Here is a 15,634-nt window from a genome sequence, read left to right on the forward strand (position 1 = left end):
TTTTTTAGATTAAAAAGGGCATTAAAGGTAGGGTAAGAGATTTTGAAAACTCAGTGAGAGTCAGCCAGATTTTGAAAGTAAACACACGCCCCTTTCTCTCGGAGCTCACCCCGAACCCAGCCTGAAGACGAGCTGCGGACTGTGACTTCGGCCATCATGCACGTACCTCTCTGGTGTGTGCAGAGCAGGAAGAGAGTGACAACCAGCCAATACTCCGCGCAGGGTCCACCCGGAGGATTGGCTGATGTTTTTAGCGTTTTATAGCTTCCACAGATGATTCGTATTCTTCGTTTTAATGCGAAACTGCCGAACTAATTGGTTGCTATCGGATTGTAAAGATAGGTTACACCAATTTAACAAAGAGTGAATCAGAATGAAATCTCCTAACCTACCTTTAAATGATCCAAGAAACTGACACAAATGCTTATATTATGTGATCATTTACCAGCTTTTATTTTCAGTTTTTTAGTTAGGTACAACAAACAAGTTTGTTCACGGACTGAATATGAACATGTTGGTATTTATATCTTTATAGCAGCATAACTTGATGCACAGGAAATCTATTTTTTAAGGAAAAATACACAAAATGTTTAGAGAGGACATCTAAAAATGTCTTCAATATTCATTCCCTGTCTTAACTCCCCTATAAAGTCTGATTAGATGGGAAGAATTGTACATTACGTTATGGTAAGATGAAGCTGGATTGATTCTTACAAAGTAATGAGCTGAACAGAGTAAATGGGCAATGCAAATTTAACCAGAGGCCTCCAGTGTCTGTACAGTGGGAAAGCCACAGTATAGCTGCCGTTTGCTGTGACATGGAGGGGATGTTGTTAGAGCTGCTCTGTCGACCAAATTGTTTGCAAATGTCCCAAATAACACTATGAGCATATTCATCCTGTACCGATTTAAAATGGCTCAAAACTAGCTGGCCCTTCTCATAGAGAAGACGATAACGTACAGCATTTGTACTCGAATAAATTAAAACATGGGACAGAGTTCACATTTTAACATTGATTCTTTACAGTCAGTGTGCAGGTCATTGAAAAGCTACAAAACAAATAGCCTAGCAGTGGTTTTAAAGTTCAAAAAGTGCAACAGAAGAGCTCCTCTATGATGTTGTTCTCTGTGGATTTGTTGAAATGACTATGTGAAATTTTTACTATGATATTATTACTGAGGAGTGATACATTGATAATGGATATTTAGTTGGGTAATATATCTGTCAAATGTCATATTATAAGACTGATAGGTGGTGTCCAGCCTTGCAGTGCTCTCACAGGGTCTCAGTCCATGCTGATGGTTATATGCATTTCTCTTGTATGTTTGCAGTCTCATCTGTGAAGGTCACTTGCAGAGCCGTGTCTTTGGGGCACATTGCCAGCTGTTTCAGGGGTCTACCTGCCACTCTGCCATCTAAACCACTCAGCCTCTGAGGCCCGTTAGTCTCCTGGTTATCCAGTAATGTCAGTGGAGCTGGCGGGCTGGAGCCGCCCTGTGGTCCTGCTTGTGATGACCCCAGCATGTCTATGTTTCTTTCATGCGAGTTAAGGAAAGACTGCGAGGTGCTCACTATATCCCGCAACTCCCGGGACATGAGTGATGGGGAATCCTTAGAGATGATGGAGGAGGAGAGGTGTCCATCGACACAGCGGAACTGTCTACCTCCTCTTTGTGCCCGCCCGCCCATTTTGCAGAAGAGACACTTGATTTTCTCCATCATCTTGAGAACCACTGTCTTTCTGAGCAGGATGTAGATCCAGGGGTCTAAGATGGGGTTAACAGAGGCCATGCGGATGGCCAGCAGGTCTTTATTCAACCCGAAAGAGTCTTCTTTTGGGTTTCTGTACAGCTGATTCACAAAGATCCTCCACTGTTGGCAAAGGAGAGAAACAGCAATGATAGATGAATTTAACATGGATTAAATGCAGAAACTAAACGTGCTCACATCTCATTTATAGCTGATATAATTTTACATATTTTTTACATTGTCAGCATGGAGTGGGTAAATCCACAGACACTAGATTGAATTCTGTGCAACCACAGCAATGTAGAGATGGAAAGGGGCCAATAAAAACAGTTCTCACTGTCATCATATGTGAGCCTTTGGCTATTGGGCTTCCCCAGAGTCCAATCAAAAGTCATTTCAAACTAAGCCGGAGGCACAAAAGCCCCCATGTTTAATAACTAGTCTGCTTTACAACAATAATACGATGAATAGTTTTTGCCTTCTCTCATCATGATTGCTGCTGTTCCTGTTCTATAGAGGGTAAAAGGGCTTTGTATACACATATATTTAAATGTGAAGTTAATCTGAGGTCAGTCTGGGTTAGTCACTCTTTTTGCTTCACACCAAGCTTCAGGGGAGCAAAAAAAAAGAATTTTAGGCTTGGTCCATGATGCTCTGTGCTGTCTTACACCAGAAGATAAACTTTGAGAGCTTATGACACCTACAACTCTGTGAAGACTATGAAGAGTTGAAATGATATACAGGGGACGTGAACAACCGCATCTGTGCTTCAGAGGTGCGTCATCTGACCACGAAGGTCTAGAACTAGAGCACAACGTTTAGATGTTGTTATTGTCATTAACCGCCGTGTACCTTCTGAGGGTTTTCATAGCACAGTCATTTCTTTTATTTTATTGAAGGTGAATATACTGTTATCTATGCTGCGTTATTTTCTCCAAGTGACTCAAAATCTGCGCATTGTAGTGCGCACATACCCACAGCAATATATCATAGTTGCATTGTTACTACTCACCACTAAAGGTATGGAGCAGATGAGAACCACAGCGGAGGTAGCGATGAGCAGGATCACCATCTGGATTTCTGCTCCAGCCAATCGTCTAAAGCTCCGTCTGCGCCGGAGCTCCGCGATGCGCCGCTGGTCTGTGCCCAAAGACGTGCGTCGGATGAAGCGCTTGTGCATGAGGATCAAGGCTCCGCACACCATCACGTTACATATGACGGTGGCCAACACGATGACGGAATTCACTCCCGCGTACATCAGATTAAAAGTCTTCACTGTTGTGTTGTTGTTCTGCCAGTCTATGAAACACCAGGTCCGAGAGTTCTGCAGCGCGACCTTCCCGAACCCCAAGCTGGGCAGTGCGCAAAAGACGATGATGGAAACGTATATAGCCAGTAGAGCCAGCGCAGCGAGTCTCTGGTTGACATACTCGTTGTAAAAATAAGCATGGTTTATAGCTAAATATCTTTCAACTGACATCGCAAATACAATACTGAGCTGAACCAAGAAGAAGAAGAGCAGGATGAAGCCCGAGTACTGGCACAGCGGCTCTCCTCCCGGCCAGGAGCCCTTCATGTAGGTGGCGATGGTGACAGGGCTGGCCAGCAGGGTGCCCAGGAGGTCCGTCACTGCCAGGCCACACACAAGTGTGTAAAAAGTCGTCTCTTTTTGTTCCTTTCGTGATATTCGCAGAACCACAATAGCGATGACATTACCCGCCACACCGAAAATGAACATAATCACCGGAATGGTGGGTGGCTTAGATGTCTCCGTTCCTGCTGTGTTGTTCATTCCTGCAAAGGAAGTTGTTTCACTGTTACTAAGCAGAGAGTCTTCTCTTACTTCCGAAGCCTTCACATTAATGCGCGTCCTTCAAATTATCCAGTAATAACTAAATCCATTTGGTCCAAATGGCACTTTTACGCACGGAACTACAGCTCCGTATTCTCCATGAAAGCGCATGGTTTTGGCTTGCAGTCGGTGCTCCGAGGCTGCGTGCTGTGTTGTTATCACTCTCACAACTGACAGGAAAGTTTTCGTCAAAGGGCCACTTGCGGCGGCTCCTCCTCTGGTATCATTTAACCAGTGAGCTCTTTAGGAAATGGCGCGTCGAAGCAGCCAGTGCAGCACATCAGCCGTCAAAAAAGACCCAGCGTATGTGTTAGAGGTTACAGTTTCAGTTCTCCTCTATCAATCTGAATTCTCATTGGCTGCCCTCTGTGTACAGTTGTTGGTACGTGAATTCCTTACTATCGTCATCATTATTCAGCTGACATCAACAAAGTCATAAGAGCCGGATAACACTGGATCAATGACTTTAGATTGTAGACCTGCTCTTCACACGTCGATGCACCAGTGCCACATACAATATAAACTACTTTTACTAAAGCCTATATTTCTTTACCACGGATCTGAACTCTCTGAACGCCAGCTGAAATGCTTGAAGTCTTGTGTCAGTTAACTTTGTGGATGAGCAAACCTAACATCAGTCTCACTGAAGAGTAGATCTCTCCTCAAAATATGTCTAATCAGCAACAAGAGGAGAATTTATGACTCACTGCAAACTTGTCTAACATTCTTTGGCCTTAAAGGAGTAAAAAAAATTTTTATTTTTAACTATATATATATATTAAAATTAAAGATTAAAGTAACAAGCTTTTTCCAGGAAATACACCTAAGCTACAATATGTTAAAACCACTTCAGCATCCTTGGACGTATTGATTAATTTGGTTATCTCATACAGATCAGCCACATGCGTCATGTTGGTGTACTTTTTATTGACACCTCTTAACCACCGTTTTCCTTCTTGTAAACATGAGTCACTTCAAGACTTAAAAAAAGGAAAACAAGCATCAATGAGTTTTACAATGTGCAAGACATTATTTTTTTAAGCTATGTTTCACTGGAATCAATATATATTTATTAGTGTTCTGCTTTACTGGGAGGATTATGTTGCCTCAGAAACAGCTGCAGCAGATAGATGTCTAAATGTTTACTGCACTAGTCAGGAAGTTGATAGTGTGTTCACTGAATCAAACAGAGAATAGGAAATCGATTCTGTTACTTTAAATGTGTAAACAAGACGTTTTAGTGCAGGATGTTAGTGTTTGTACACTAGTACAAAGCGTGTTCTGTGGTGCTTGCTACAAATGTGTCATGTACTCCATCAAAACACTTGTGAAACCCACACAGAGGTACCACTTCCTCTGACCTATGATGAACCTTTCTCTCTCAGATAGACAGGGTAGGGCTCTTATTAATAACGCTTTAATGTCTCTTTGCTTTATGATTTAAGACAAAGTGAGTAGTGGCTGCTCTGTTATTCAAATGAATATACATGGTTGGAATGATGATAGTAGCGAGGAATGTGTTCCAATGAAAAACACCTCTGGCCCTTAAAAAAATAACTGCAGTGCCTTGACTGTCCACTTGAGGCTGGCTCCAAAAGTGAGTCAATTCCCATAGACCTGTTTATTGCCTGGTGTGGTGCAGTGGTGCAGTGGTTTGATTCTGGTTGGGGCCTTTCTATGTGGAGTTTGCACGTTCTCCTGCTGCTTGCAGATGTGCAGAAGAGCAGACAGTGATGCAACAGAAGCATTTCAACAACAGTTAAGTTTGGAGAAGTTAGTTCAGTTAGAGAAACAAGGTCTGCTCAGGGAGGGACATGGACGGAGCAACAGAAAGTCAGATCTCTACACAGGAGACTGCTTTGTCATTTCCTGTTTCCAACCACAATGTTTGGTTGAGCATCATCTTACTTTGATCATGTTGCTGCCATGTTACGTTATCTTTATGTTAAGTGATGATTACCTTGAGAGGAACATGAATATTTTTAGATTTTCATTTTTTTAACCCTTGCTTGATAGTAAAATAGTATTGTTGAACAGGTTTTTTTCTCCTCTAGACAGCAAATTGGGCACCCAGTCTGATGTGCACTTGATGTGGCTTTGGCACAATGACAAAGACGCAAACAAACATTTAACTGATATTTAACTGTTGAGGCATGATTACTGGCAGCAGAGACAAGCCCAAAACACCTAAGGGTGCTAAACCTGAAGTACAAAACAAGAACAATGATGTCAGTTCAGGGACCCTGTCTGAGAGATTTAAAGCTCTTATTTTGGTACAGAAACATCACGTCGGATTTTTGTAGCTCTGTTTTTGGTCTCCACCGTCACCACCAGAGGAAAATGTCTGGTGTTGTAGCCTGAAACAACTTCACATGAGGAGTGACACCTAAACAAGATGGAGGAATAAATGCTAATAAGCCGATTAATGCTCAGCATATCAGGAATGTTTTACATGGACTTTGTGGACACATGGCCACTAGGTGGCGCATAACCACATAAACGTTGCTGCTGTTTTTGTGTTTAGGATTGTAATTTCTCTTCTCTTATAAAAAACATTACTCTCATTATTTTATTTAGTTTCTTAGGTGGTTTCAGAGCGGCTTGTATTGTGAGGCGTGCTCCGACTAGTCAGGCTGGTTGACAGACTGTTTACAGTTCGCCATACTCCACTTGTTGAGTCAGAAAGCAGGTTTACTGAACCAGTTAGCATTTGATTACCAAGGTCAGATGGATTTTGTGATTGTTTATTATTCCATGTGGTCATGTGTAAATCTGCTTCATCTGTGTACTGTTCCTGTAAAGTTTAAAGATTTGTAGACAAAATGGCGTTAGAAAAAAGGAAAAACAATCTCACAGAGAAAGAGTTGATCAGCACCACATGACTCACTGTTCTGGTCCCTTTCCAGTAACTGGACATTACCATGAGTTAGAGTGATTCTCAGTATGCTGGTGCATTCCTGTTTCATGATCCATTTTTCTCTCTTCACTGAAATCAGGTTTAAAGAAGTACGGTGGTTAAAAAGTACATGGCAGAAAAAGACAAAATCCAGGTTGATGTTTCAGACTGTTCTGTATTTTATAATTGTTATAAACGTGAACACATGAAGTTTATGTTTAGGAAACTGGTTAAAGTTACTGTCATGTTGATGAAGATTCTCAGTCATCCAGGTCATTTTCGTTCAGAAGGTCGAAGGACTTGTAGAGTTTTCTTGTAGATGTTTCGCTGATCATCAGTTCTAACTGTTTGGTGGGGAAACATGGTTTTTATGTGGTGGAGGACCTCAGGTCTGTGTGAAACTTACAAACAATAGCTCTAAATGTCTCCATCCATACCTGTGTTGGTCTGGCTGCCTGTGCCAGGTGTGTCTACCGACTTGCTAACGACTATGAGACTGCCGGAGAGGGACAGGTGGACAGCCCATTGTTCTTGTTGGGCACATGTGACTTGGAGTGAAACTTCCTGGGAATGGATGGAAGCTGTGTTGTATGTGGCAGAAAGACAACCAGCACCTCTGTTAAGGGAAGGTTTCTCCAGCTTAACATAGGTGGCTTCCTTGACTTCTCTTTCAAATCACCTGTCTTTGTGCAATTTTTTGTCCTCATGAGTGTCCTCAAAGAGTAAAACCTAACCTTTGTTCAAGAATGAGTACCCCCTGTTTATTATGTTTTTAAACATAATAAAAAAGATTATCTGATTGTAGATAAGTTCTATTAGGCAAACACAACTTTAGACAACCAACAACATATATGTTTATTTAACCCACAGGCCTCACTGAGCATGTTAAACTTTAATGTCCTTCACAGAACAGTTAGAAGAAGACTAACAACTGCAACCCTTCTGGAGCAAAGTCCTATGGACACATGAGACAGAAGTTATTTGCCCTTAATCCTCACTGCCATGTCTGAGAAAAAAACAAACACAGCATTTAACAGTGGAGGGGTGACGGTTCAGGCTTTTTCTTTTCCATGAAATGACATTGGAGGACCTTCAGTCATTGAGTCCACCATAAACTCCTCTGATTTTTCTCAAAGCTCAAGGTTTTGGAATGGTTTAGTCAAAGACCAGACCTGAACCTAATTGAAATGCTGTGGTGGGACATTGAGAGGTCTCTGCATAAGTGAATGCCCAAAAATTATTCAACTGAATCAATGTTGTGAAGAATGTGCCAGAATTCCACCATGATGATATGAGAGAAAGTATTGCTTTTAATTTCTAAGACGGGCGCCTGCCTTTAAAACTCTGTGAAGGAGTGCAGGACATCCAGGAGTCTTTACTGCCATTAGAAAACATTAAAAAGAAATCTTCTCCCAGCCTGGGAAAACCAGAGAATTTCTTTAAGATCCCCTGGGAGGTTTAAGCACCAAGCTTACCGCTCCCTCTCCATCTCAGCTCCGGTCCAGTTCGGGGAGTCGGGTCAGTTCAAATGTCCAAACCTCCAGTTCTCTGGTAGCTTTGACTCCTCCAGGGACTTAATGAAAACTCAAAAGACCATAAAAATGGCTGCTGATGTGCGTTGTCACAGATTCAGGGTTTAACAGAGAAAGTCAGTGTATGTGTGTGCACTCTTTTTCTCTCTGCGGTGCCAGTGAGCCGCATATTTTCTGCAACATGTGCAGATCTGCACTTGTTTGTTTATTTTACTGTTGCAGTTTAATGACTTAGCATGTTGTGCTCTAACACGGTGCCAAGTGCCAATAGATGGCAAGTCTTATTAAATCTTGTAGATCTTCCTTGTTCTAAATAAGGAAACAGATTGCTGAACTGCAAGTCTTGATTTGTTTGTACCCTCCTGTCACTTTTGAGTAGTCTAATATTAATGTTTGTAATAAAGACGAAAAACCAGACACAAATCTGTAACTGCCATTGACGACAAGTGCCGTGCATGGATGTGCCTGTTTCCTCTAGAGAAAGTCCAGCTAATCGCACATCCCAACATCCCACACAAACTTCCCATGTCATTATAAAGGAGTAAACCCCCAGGGGAGTCAGGTTACTCCCACATTCCTCTAAAAAAGCAGCTTTGCTTTCTTAATTTAAGACCAATAAACAATCCAAAAATTGTAGCGGCAGGGAAATCAGTTGTTGTAAAAAAAGGATATTACAAGTTTGCTTTTGTAGATGCTCTGACGCAGCCGTCCATCCATCACAGTCTGGCCTCTGGTCAGAATCAGTCAGATCCTCACACTTGTCCGTTTTACTGCTTCAAAAACATCGGTTTCAAGAAACGGCTTCCCACTTGGTGACAGCTTCCACTGAAGCGAGATATAGTCAATATTATTAACAGTTTCAGCAGGTTTTAGGTCACATTCTTCCATAGATCTGTATCTATATACTAAACATGCAGTGTGTATGGTACTGGGCTACAATAAACAGCTTTAAATCTTCTCTCACCGCTGAACAGATGTAACATTTCCCAGTCATGACTAATAGAACTGACTCTGTATGGAACACACAGCCTGTTCTCCACTATCTCACCACCACATGCTGAAAAGGAAGACAGCAGTGTTTTATCTTTGACTGCTGCAGTATAGAGACGTTGCGTATGTGTGTGTGTGTGTGTGTGTGTGTGTGTGTGTGTGTGTGTGTGTTTAAAGATAAGACCCAGCAGTTGCCCCCTGAAACGGAGGCACACATTTGACCCATCACTTCTTTTCCTGGACACCAACGGGTCCTTCCTAAATTCCTGGATGTGATGCAAAAGTATGTGACAAGAGCTGAGCATTCTCCAGCATCTGTGGTCGTGTGTCTGCATGCATATTCTCATCTATGCATTTTCTTCTTCTTCTTCTTCTTCTTCTTCTTCTCCCCTATTTTGTCCTCTCAATCAGAGCATTCATAGAGAACCTCAGACACTTATATCCTATAATTACGTTCATCAGTTCCACACTCAGGTGCAGTTTTAACATAAGCTTTAGAGGAACAAGTCTCAACAGTTGCAAACTATTTCCCTCTGGCAGCTTTGAGAGCAAACATCAAGTACTTCACGTCCCACAAGCCTATCTAAGAGACAAAGATGCTTTATATAATTACCAATTTTTAGACGCAGGCCAAAACATCTCATGCACCATTCATACACACAAACAAGGCCAAGAAAGTTTGTGCGTTGCCTTATTTGACCCACATTTCAACAGGCCTCAGCAGACACCAGCTATGTGAAAGGGTGACCTTGTCTGACATGGCTATTTACACTGCTAAGGCATGGGTGTCCTTTTGTCATGGCACACTGCATATGTTGTGAGCTCTGAAGCATATTGCTGTCAAATATTTAAAGGATAATTTCCACAAACATACATTCATTATTACATGTTAATATGATCTACATCATTGGTTAAAGGCAGCATGTTTATTAGATGTAATGATTTACTAGTAACTTTATTTGAGCCTATATATAATGAGAAGGGTCCAGAGAAGGTGATGGATGAGGTTTCAGTGTTTTTGGTTGACTTGTATTGTCAGCTCAAGCGTGCAGCATTAAAAAAAATTAAGCAGGAAGAACCTGCCAGAGGTTATGGCCTGTGGTAGCCATCCAGAAACTGAGCTGCAGAGAACAATAGCAAGCATACGTCTACGTGCATAAGTGTACTCAAGTGTGAATGCTAGCAATGTGGGAATGCATGTTTATTATTATGGCTGTGGCACTTTATTAGGCAACATTAGACTACAATTATATTTTTTCTGGGTGTCACTCTCCTGTAAGTTGTGCAACACATGGTTCTTCTGAGAAAGTCTGAAAACATTCACTTGCTAAACACAATTTAATGAGACAATCATTGGTTTTGAACAGTGTTGCTGGCGTCTGCTGTGATACCGCAATGCCACACCTGTTCTCTTCTGCATTCCTCGACAATAAATTTGCTCTGAAGATGATGACGGTTGCACTACAAAACCTGTGCATGTTATGTATGTGCATATTTTTGGTTTATTATTCTCTGGCAACTGGGTAAAGATAAACATGAACTTACATCTGCAGATTCATGTGCATCCTTCTTTGTCACTGACAACTGTAAAGAATTTCTTCCTGGTATTCGCTAAATTCGCTCGATCCTTTAGACAACCAGCAGGTTTCAAAACAAAGTAGAATAATTACTGCTACCAACAGCAACACAAAGGAACCTTTGTCTAAATAAACTGGCAGCTATACCTTGTAAAATAGTCGCATTAATTTTAGATTATTCCCCTTGTGTATCCGCAGGCACTTATCTTTTCACACAGCCACAAAACAGCAGCAAATAAAAATTCAAAAGACGTGGTAAAAAACAATGACACCACTCATGGAGCAACTTTGATTTGATTTAATCCTGCTACATACATTACAAGTTGCTTGAATAGTACAAAAGGACAACACTTTTGTAGTGCATTGTATCATGCTATGGTGGAAGTATCACAGTTTGGCAAGCTATAAATAGCACTGAATTAGCAAGGATGATGTTTGGAACACTCGAGGCTCAGACAAACTTAAATTTGTCCTCATTTGTCTAACAAATTTACAGTTTTAGGGTTTAAATCTGAATCTGGGGTCCCTCCTTAGCTTTTTAAGCCATACCCATATTTCTCCCAATCATCTCTCATGTATAAACTCAAAGGAATAATAAGCAGTGTCTGTTCAGAGAGGGTTTAGATCTCTATGTGTATGTGTGTTTTACTTGTGACAGGATGTGTCTGTATAGCTTTGTGTCCCTGTAGAAGGCCCTGCTTCTTTCTGCCCTTGCATCCTTTTACACAGGTGTGATTACTGTCCATCTGTCCCAGACTGTGGTTCCCTGGTCAAATATTCATCTTTGACACCCCATCAAATGGCAGGAAGAGGATGTAAGTAAAAAAAACAAAACAAAATGAGAACATAATGTGCTGTGTGTGGGTACACAGCATCATTTTCCAGAGGAGTGTAACATTTTTAATTGACTTGCCTGAAAGTTCTGTCTTCTTTAAATATCACAGTTTTAGTTGTGTTTTTATTAATGAAATAGGATAGCATGGTGCTGCTAAAGAGGGATGATCCATGTTTTTGATGTTCAGTTTTATTGCACAGTCCATCATGTGTGGTGCCATTATCAGTGAAATGTGAGAGGAAAAAAGAGCCAGGGAGGAGGAGAGAAAATCCAGGAAGACAGCTGATAAATCACTTACCGCTTACATTTGTCTGAATTTATTAACTGAGCTCTCCAGCAAAATAATTTACTTTGTGACAAACATTGCTCGGAAACGTTTCAGTAGTCATGTATTATTTTAATTATTGAGCAGAAACTAAACCATCGCTAAAGTAAATATTACTGTTTTTACTGGCTTAATGTATCCATGATGTAACCATGGCATTCTGGTTTGATCTGCGTGTGTGTTATACATGGGAAAACCATCTTTTCTTAGCAATTTTCATCCTGGGTTGACGCTCTTCATACAGGTTTGTGTCTCCCTCCTCATTTAGATTGTGGCCTGACCCATAAATAACTTTGAAGGGTGCTGCTCAGATGACCTGTAAGAATATTTATTGCTGATCGCCTCTTGTCTTGTGATTTCACTTCCTCTAAATGTGCCCACTGTTGCTCAACGTAGTCCTCTCTTTTAAACCATACTGGTGTTTAACATATATTCAAATATGACACAGTCTTTCGTAGAACAAAATGATTAATGAAGAAAGAATGCAGGACACAAGATGTATTGCTACACTATGTGAAGCAGGTGTGTGTGTGTGTGGGAGGGTAATTCATGAGTTCCTATCCAGAATGTGTGAAAGGGGCCGTTGGGGCCTGCAGGCAAAGTGATGACATTTTTGCAGAGAGAGAAAAAACAAAGCACTTCCTGTTTGAGGTGGACCCTTTGCACAGGCGTCTTCCTGAGTGTCAGACCAGGTTGGGTCTCCAAACTGACAGGAACACAAGTAGGGTGGAGAAGGATGTGCAGAATGTCATCCATCTTCAGCTGCCATCCACAGAGCTGTGAGGGAGGCGGTTAGAAAAACAAAACCAGCGTCAGGTTTTGGTCCAGTGAAAGTGGCAGCCATGTGTGTCTGTGGCTGGTGGCGGAGCCCTGCAATCTTCATGGTCTATCAAGAAGCTTGTTTCTAGATCCTTAAAACATACATGCAAATCTCCCAGCTGTGTGTGCACTTTATGTGGCGTATCATGTCAGACTTTTTTTCCTCTGCCACTTGGCTGAACTCCAGTCTGCAGAGCTCACCTGCTTGTTCTCCCAGGCTAAACCCAACAGACTGAGACCATGAGGCAGCTTTGTTTAGACCCATCACACAGCTGCCAACTTCTTCTCAACTGTCATACAAAATGTGAAGTGAAGAAGATTATAGAAAACCATGGAGAAAACGTCACGATACAGTCTTAATTAGGTGATTCTAATCATCTGTTGAATGGCTGCATCTCTTTAAAAGCCTTTTCACAGGTTTCTGTGCTCCTGGCAGTTACATTTTACTTCATCCAGTGTTATGACTACAAACTAAACACAGATTATGTAGCTGATAACAGGGATAATAGACAACTTCTGTGCATAAAGGTGTGAAAGTATTGTTTATTCTGTGCTTATCTCTCCAGCTCTTATCTCAGCAGCTTGTAACCGATATAGATTTTATCACACGATGAAAAAGTGTGGACGTTTGTCATTACGAGTAAAGGCTGTGTAGTTTTAGTCCAAAAGACATGAGGCTGGGCTCAGATTACCAGATTGAATTGACTCAAATCTGATTTGTTAAGGTCTGTACAGACATATCAATCCTGATATATGAACAGGTCTACAGTCACTGGATGAAGATGATGTATGTCAGATTCTAGGCCATGTGACACAAATGAGAACGGCCATGTTGGAATCCATGTGGCCTTTCAACACTCATGAAAATCCCCAAAGATTGTATGGACGTGTTGCCCAATGTCATCTGGGTTTAATACAGCCACAAAAGTCCATGTTAAGAGGCAGGTTGAAGATGGTGGGGGTACATGCAGGTACAGCAGGTTTGACACCTCTATGAACACGTTTTCTATGACTGCTAGTCTAATTCCAGGCCATATGACACAAATGAGAATGGTCTTGATGAAATCTATGTGGCCTTTGTTTGCATGCACCTTCTGCGCTTCTGCGTTGAGGTGTTCCTGGCATGTTCATCCAGGAGATGGCCCTGAGGCAAACCTAGGACATGCTGGTGTTTATGTCCTCTCGGTTGGCAAAGAGGGAAGTTTGGCTTTCCTTGCTTAGGCTGTTGCCCTTGTGAGCCTACCTATGCCCTGCCATCAGCGACCTGCAGTGGCAGCGCAGTCTCACAGATATTCTGTTGCTGGTTAGTCAGACGACATGTTTACCGATGTGACAGACATGTCATATTCAATGCACTTCTAATTATGAATGACAAGTGTCAAGCATGGTAAACCACTCACTCAGCATCACCCCATGTTTTCATGCTCTGCTGTCATTTTCTTCCTTTGTGACGTCATGGTCCCTGTTTGTAAGATAACTTCTCTTTCAGTTTACTCTCTCTCTTTTCACACGGCTGCTTGTGTATGCACTGATCCCAACAAAGGGGAACTTTAATGTGACAGATTGTGTGTTGTGATGTTGTGTGTTGTGACCCTCGTACACATAAACACTGTTCTGACGTTCGGCTAAACTCTCAAATAATTTTTTATAAATTGCTGCTCTGCCTTCTCTGCACAGGTCGTGTTGTGATGAGACACCATGATCGAAGGTGAATGGTACCGTGCAAACTTTCCCATGCTTTCTTCACCAGTAAATCTAAACGATACAAACGGGCCTGTAGGCTCTGCCACATGTTTCATTTCCTGGCAGTTTGATGATGTGGCACATTCCAGGGCACGGAGGACATACTTGTGTGGCCTGGGAACACGTTTTGACCACATTTTTTTGTCATACAGATTGATTGTGTGATCGTAATATTTATACAGAGGGTTGTAAGTGTCCAAGTCTAAAAATGGTTGCTCCACATTTGTGCATAGTTTCATATCAAGCAGAGGTTGTAGTATGTGATAATACATTTCTTTTGTGAAGTCAGAGAGGAATCGTGATCTTCTAACGTTTCTCGTCCATCAAGGCGTTCCTGAAACGTCAGACAAGCTGTAAGCACCATGACTGATTTGAGGACATGAAGCCATATATTGGTACTATATGGTACAAAGCTTCCATGATGAATCACAGACCTGCACAGGACAGTAAAATGTCTCCCTGACACACTGCAGCTCCTGTGTTTCTGTCACTACAGAGATGCTCTACTGCCGACCACCCACCATATTGTCCTCTGGACTGAACAGATTGAAGGAATGTGCCTGTTTATTGAGTGAGAGTGCAATGGAAAAAAATCACTCTCCAACAGGGATTAAAACAGATTAATTGATAAACCAGACTTTGAAAAGGCTACAAACATGTTAATGTAATGGTTTGTTTTGCCTGTCATTTATCTACAAATAATTATGTGATCGGTGCCTCAGGCGATGATGGAACATTTTAGCTGAAGAGAGATAAGGACTGAGGACATTTCTTCAAAGAATTCATACTAAAACCTTTCATCTCTCATGAGCACTTCAGTCTGTAGACCACAGACCTGATTTCATGGTCGCTCCATCTGCTGAATATTATTGTCAAGAGAAACTCCTACACAGCAGATAATAGATCTTCTAATAGGAATGTTTTTATTCTTGAGCCATATTACTTGAAATGTATTTGATGTTTGAGAAATAATTAATTGAAAAACCAGCATAACAGCTGCAAGCTGTATGAACAAGGATGGGGGAGGGGAAAGAGAGTTAGTTCAGGAAGGGTCAGTAAGAAAGATATATGTAGACAAGAACATATATAGATAAGAAAGTGTTTAGCCAACAAAAAACCACAACACATTTTGTAGGGATAGTAGCAGTAGGGATTTGTGTAGATGATTGTCGTTGACAGTTTGTCGTGCTTTGTGTTTGCTGATCTTTTTTGGGACAGCTCTTAAAGCTGTCTGATTGCAGGAGAGTTTTCCGAGGAACAATGCTTCTCTTACACAATTGCTTTTCTGTTAAAGTCATTATGTTGGTTGATTGCA

The 15,634-nt window shown here is 41.5% G+C and overlaps 1 protein-coding gene across 1 annotated transcript; it reads right to left on the reverse strand.

Annotated features, from left to right (window-relative positions):
• Positions 1 to 429: 429 nt before the first annotated feature.
• ptger4b (prostaglandin E receptor 4 (subtype EP4) b) lies at positions 430 to 3,884 on the reverse strand. The gene is made up of 2 exons (XM_028418236.1): positions 2,763 to 3,884; positions 430 to 1,873 (listed from the first exon to the last, which is right to left on the reverse strand). Exons 1-2 carry the CDS (start codon positions 3,540 to 3,542, stop codon positions 1,304 to 1,306), a joined length of 1,350 nt encoding a protein of 449 aa, XP_028274037.1. The 5' UTR covers positions 3,543 to 3,884; the 3' UTR covers positions 430 to 1,303.
• Positions 3,885 to 15,634: the final 11,750 nt, after the last annotated feature.

Source organism: Parambassis ranga, chromosome 12, assembly GCF_900634625.1.
Source record: "Parambassis ranga chromosome 12, fParRan2.1, whole genome shotgun sequence".
NCBI lineage: Eukaryota > Metazoa > Chordata > Actinopteri > Ambassidae > Parambassis > Parambassis ranga.

Bases quoted from the DNA above. Each gene is read 5' to 3' on its own strand.
- ptger4b (XM_028418236.1), bottom strand. From the start codon at position 3,542: ATGAACAACACAGCAGGAACGGAGACATCTAAGCCACCCACCATTCCG. The intron at 1,874-2,762 runs GTGAGTAGTAAC...CTTTGCCAACAG, and splicing joins TCTGCTCCATACCTTTAGTG to TGGAGGATCTTTGTGAATCA.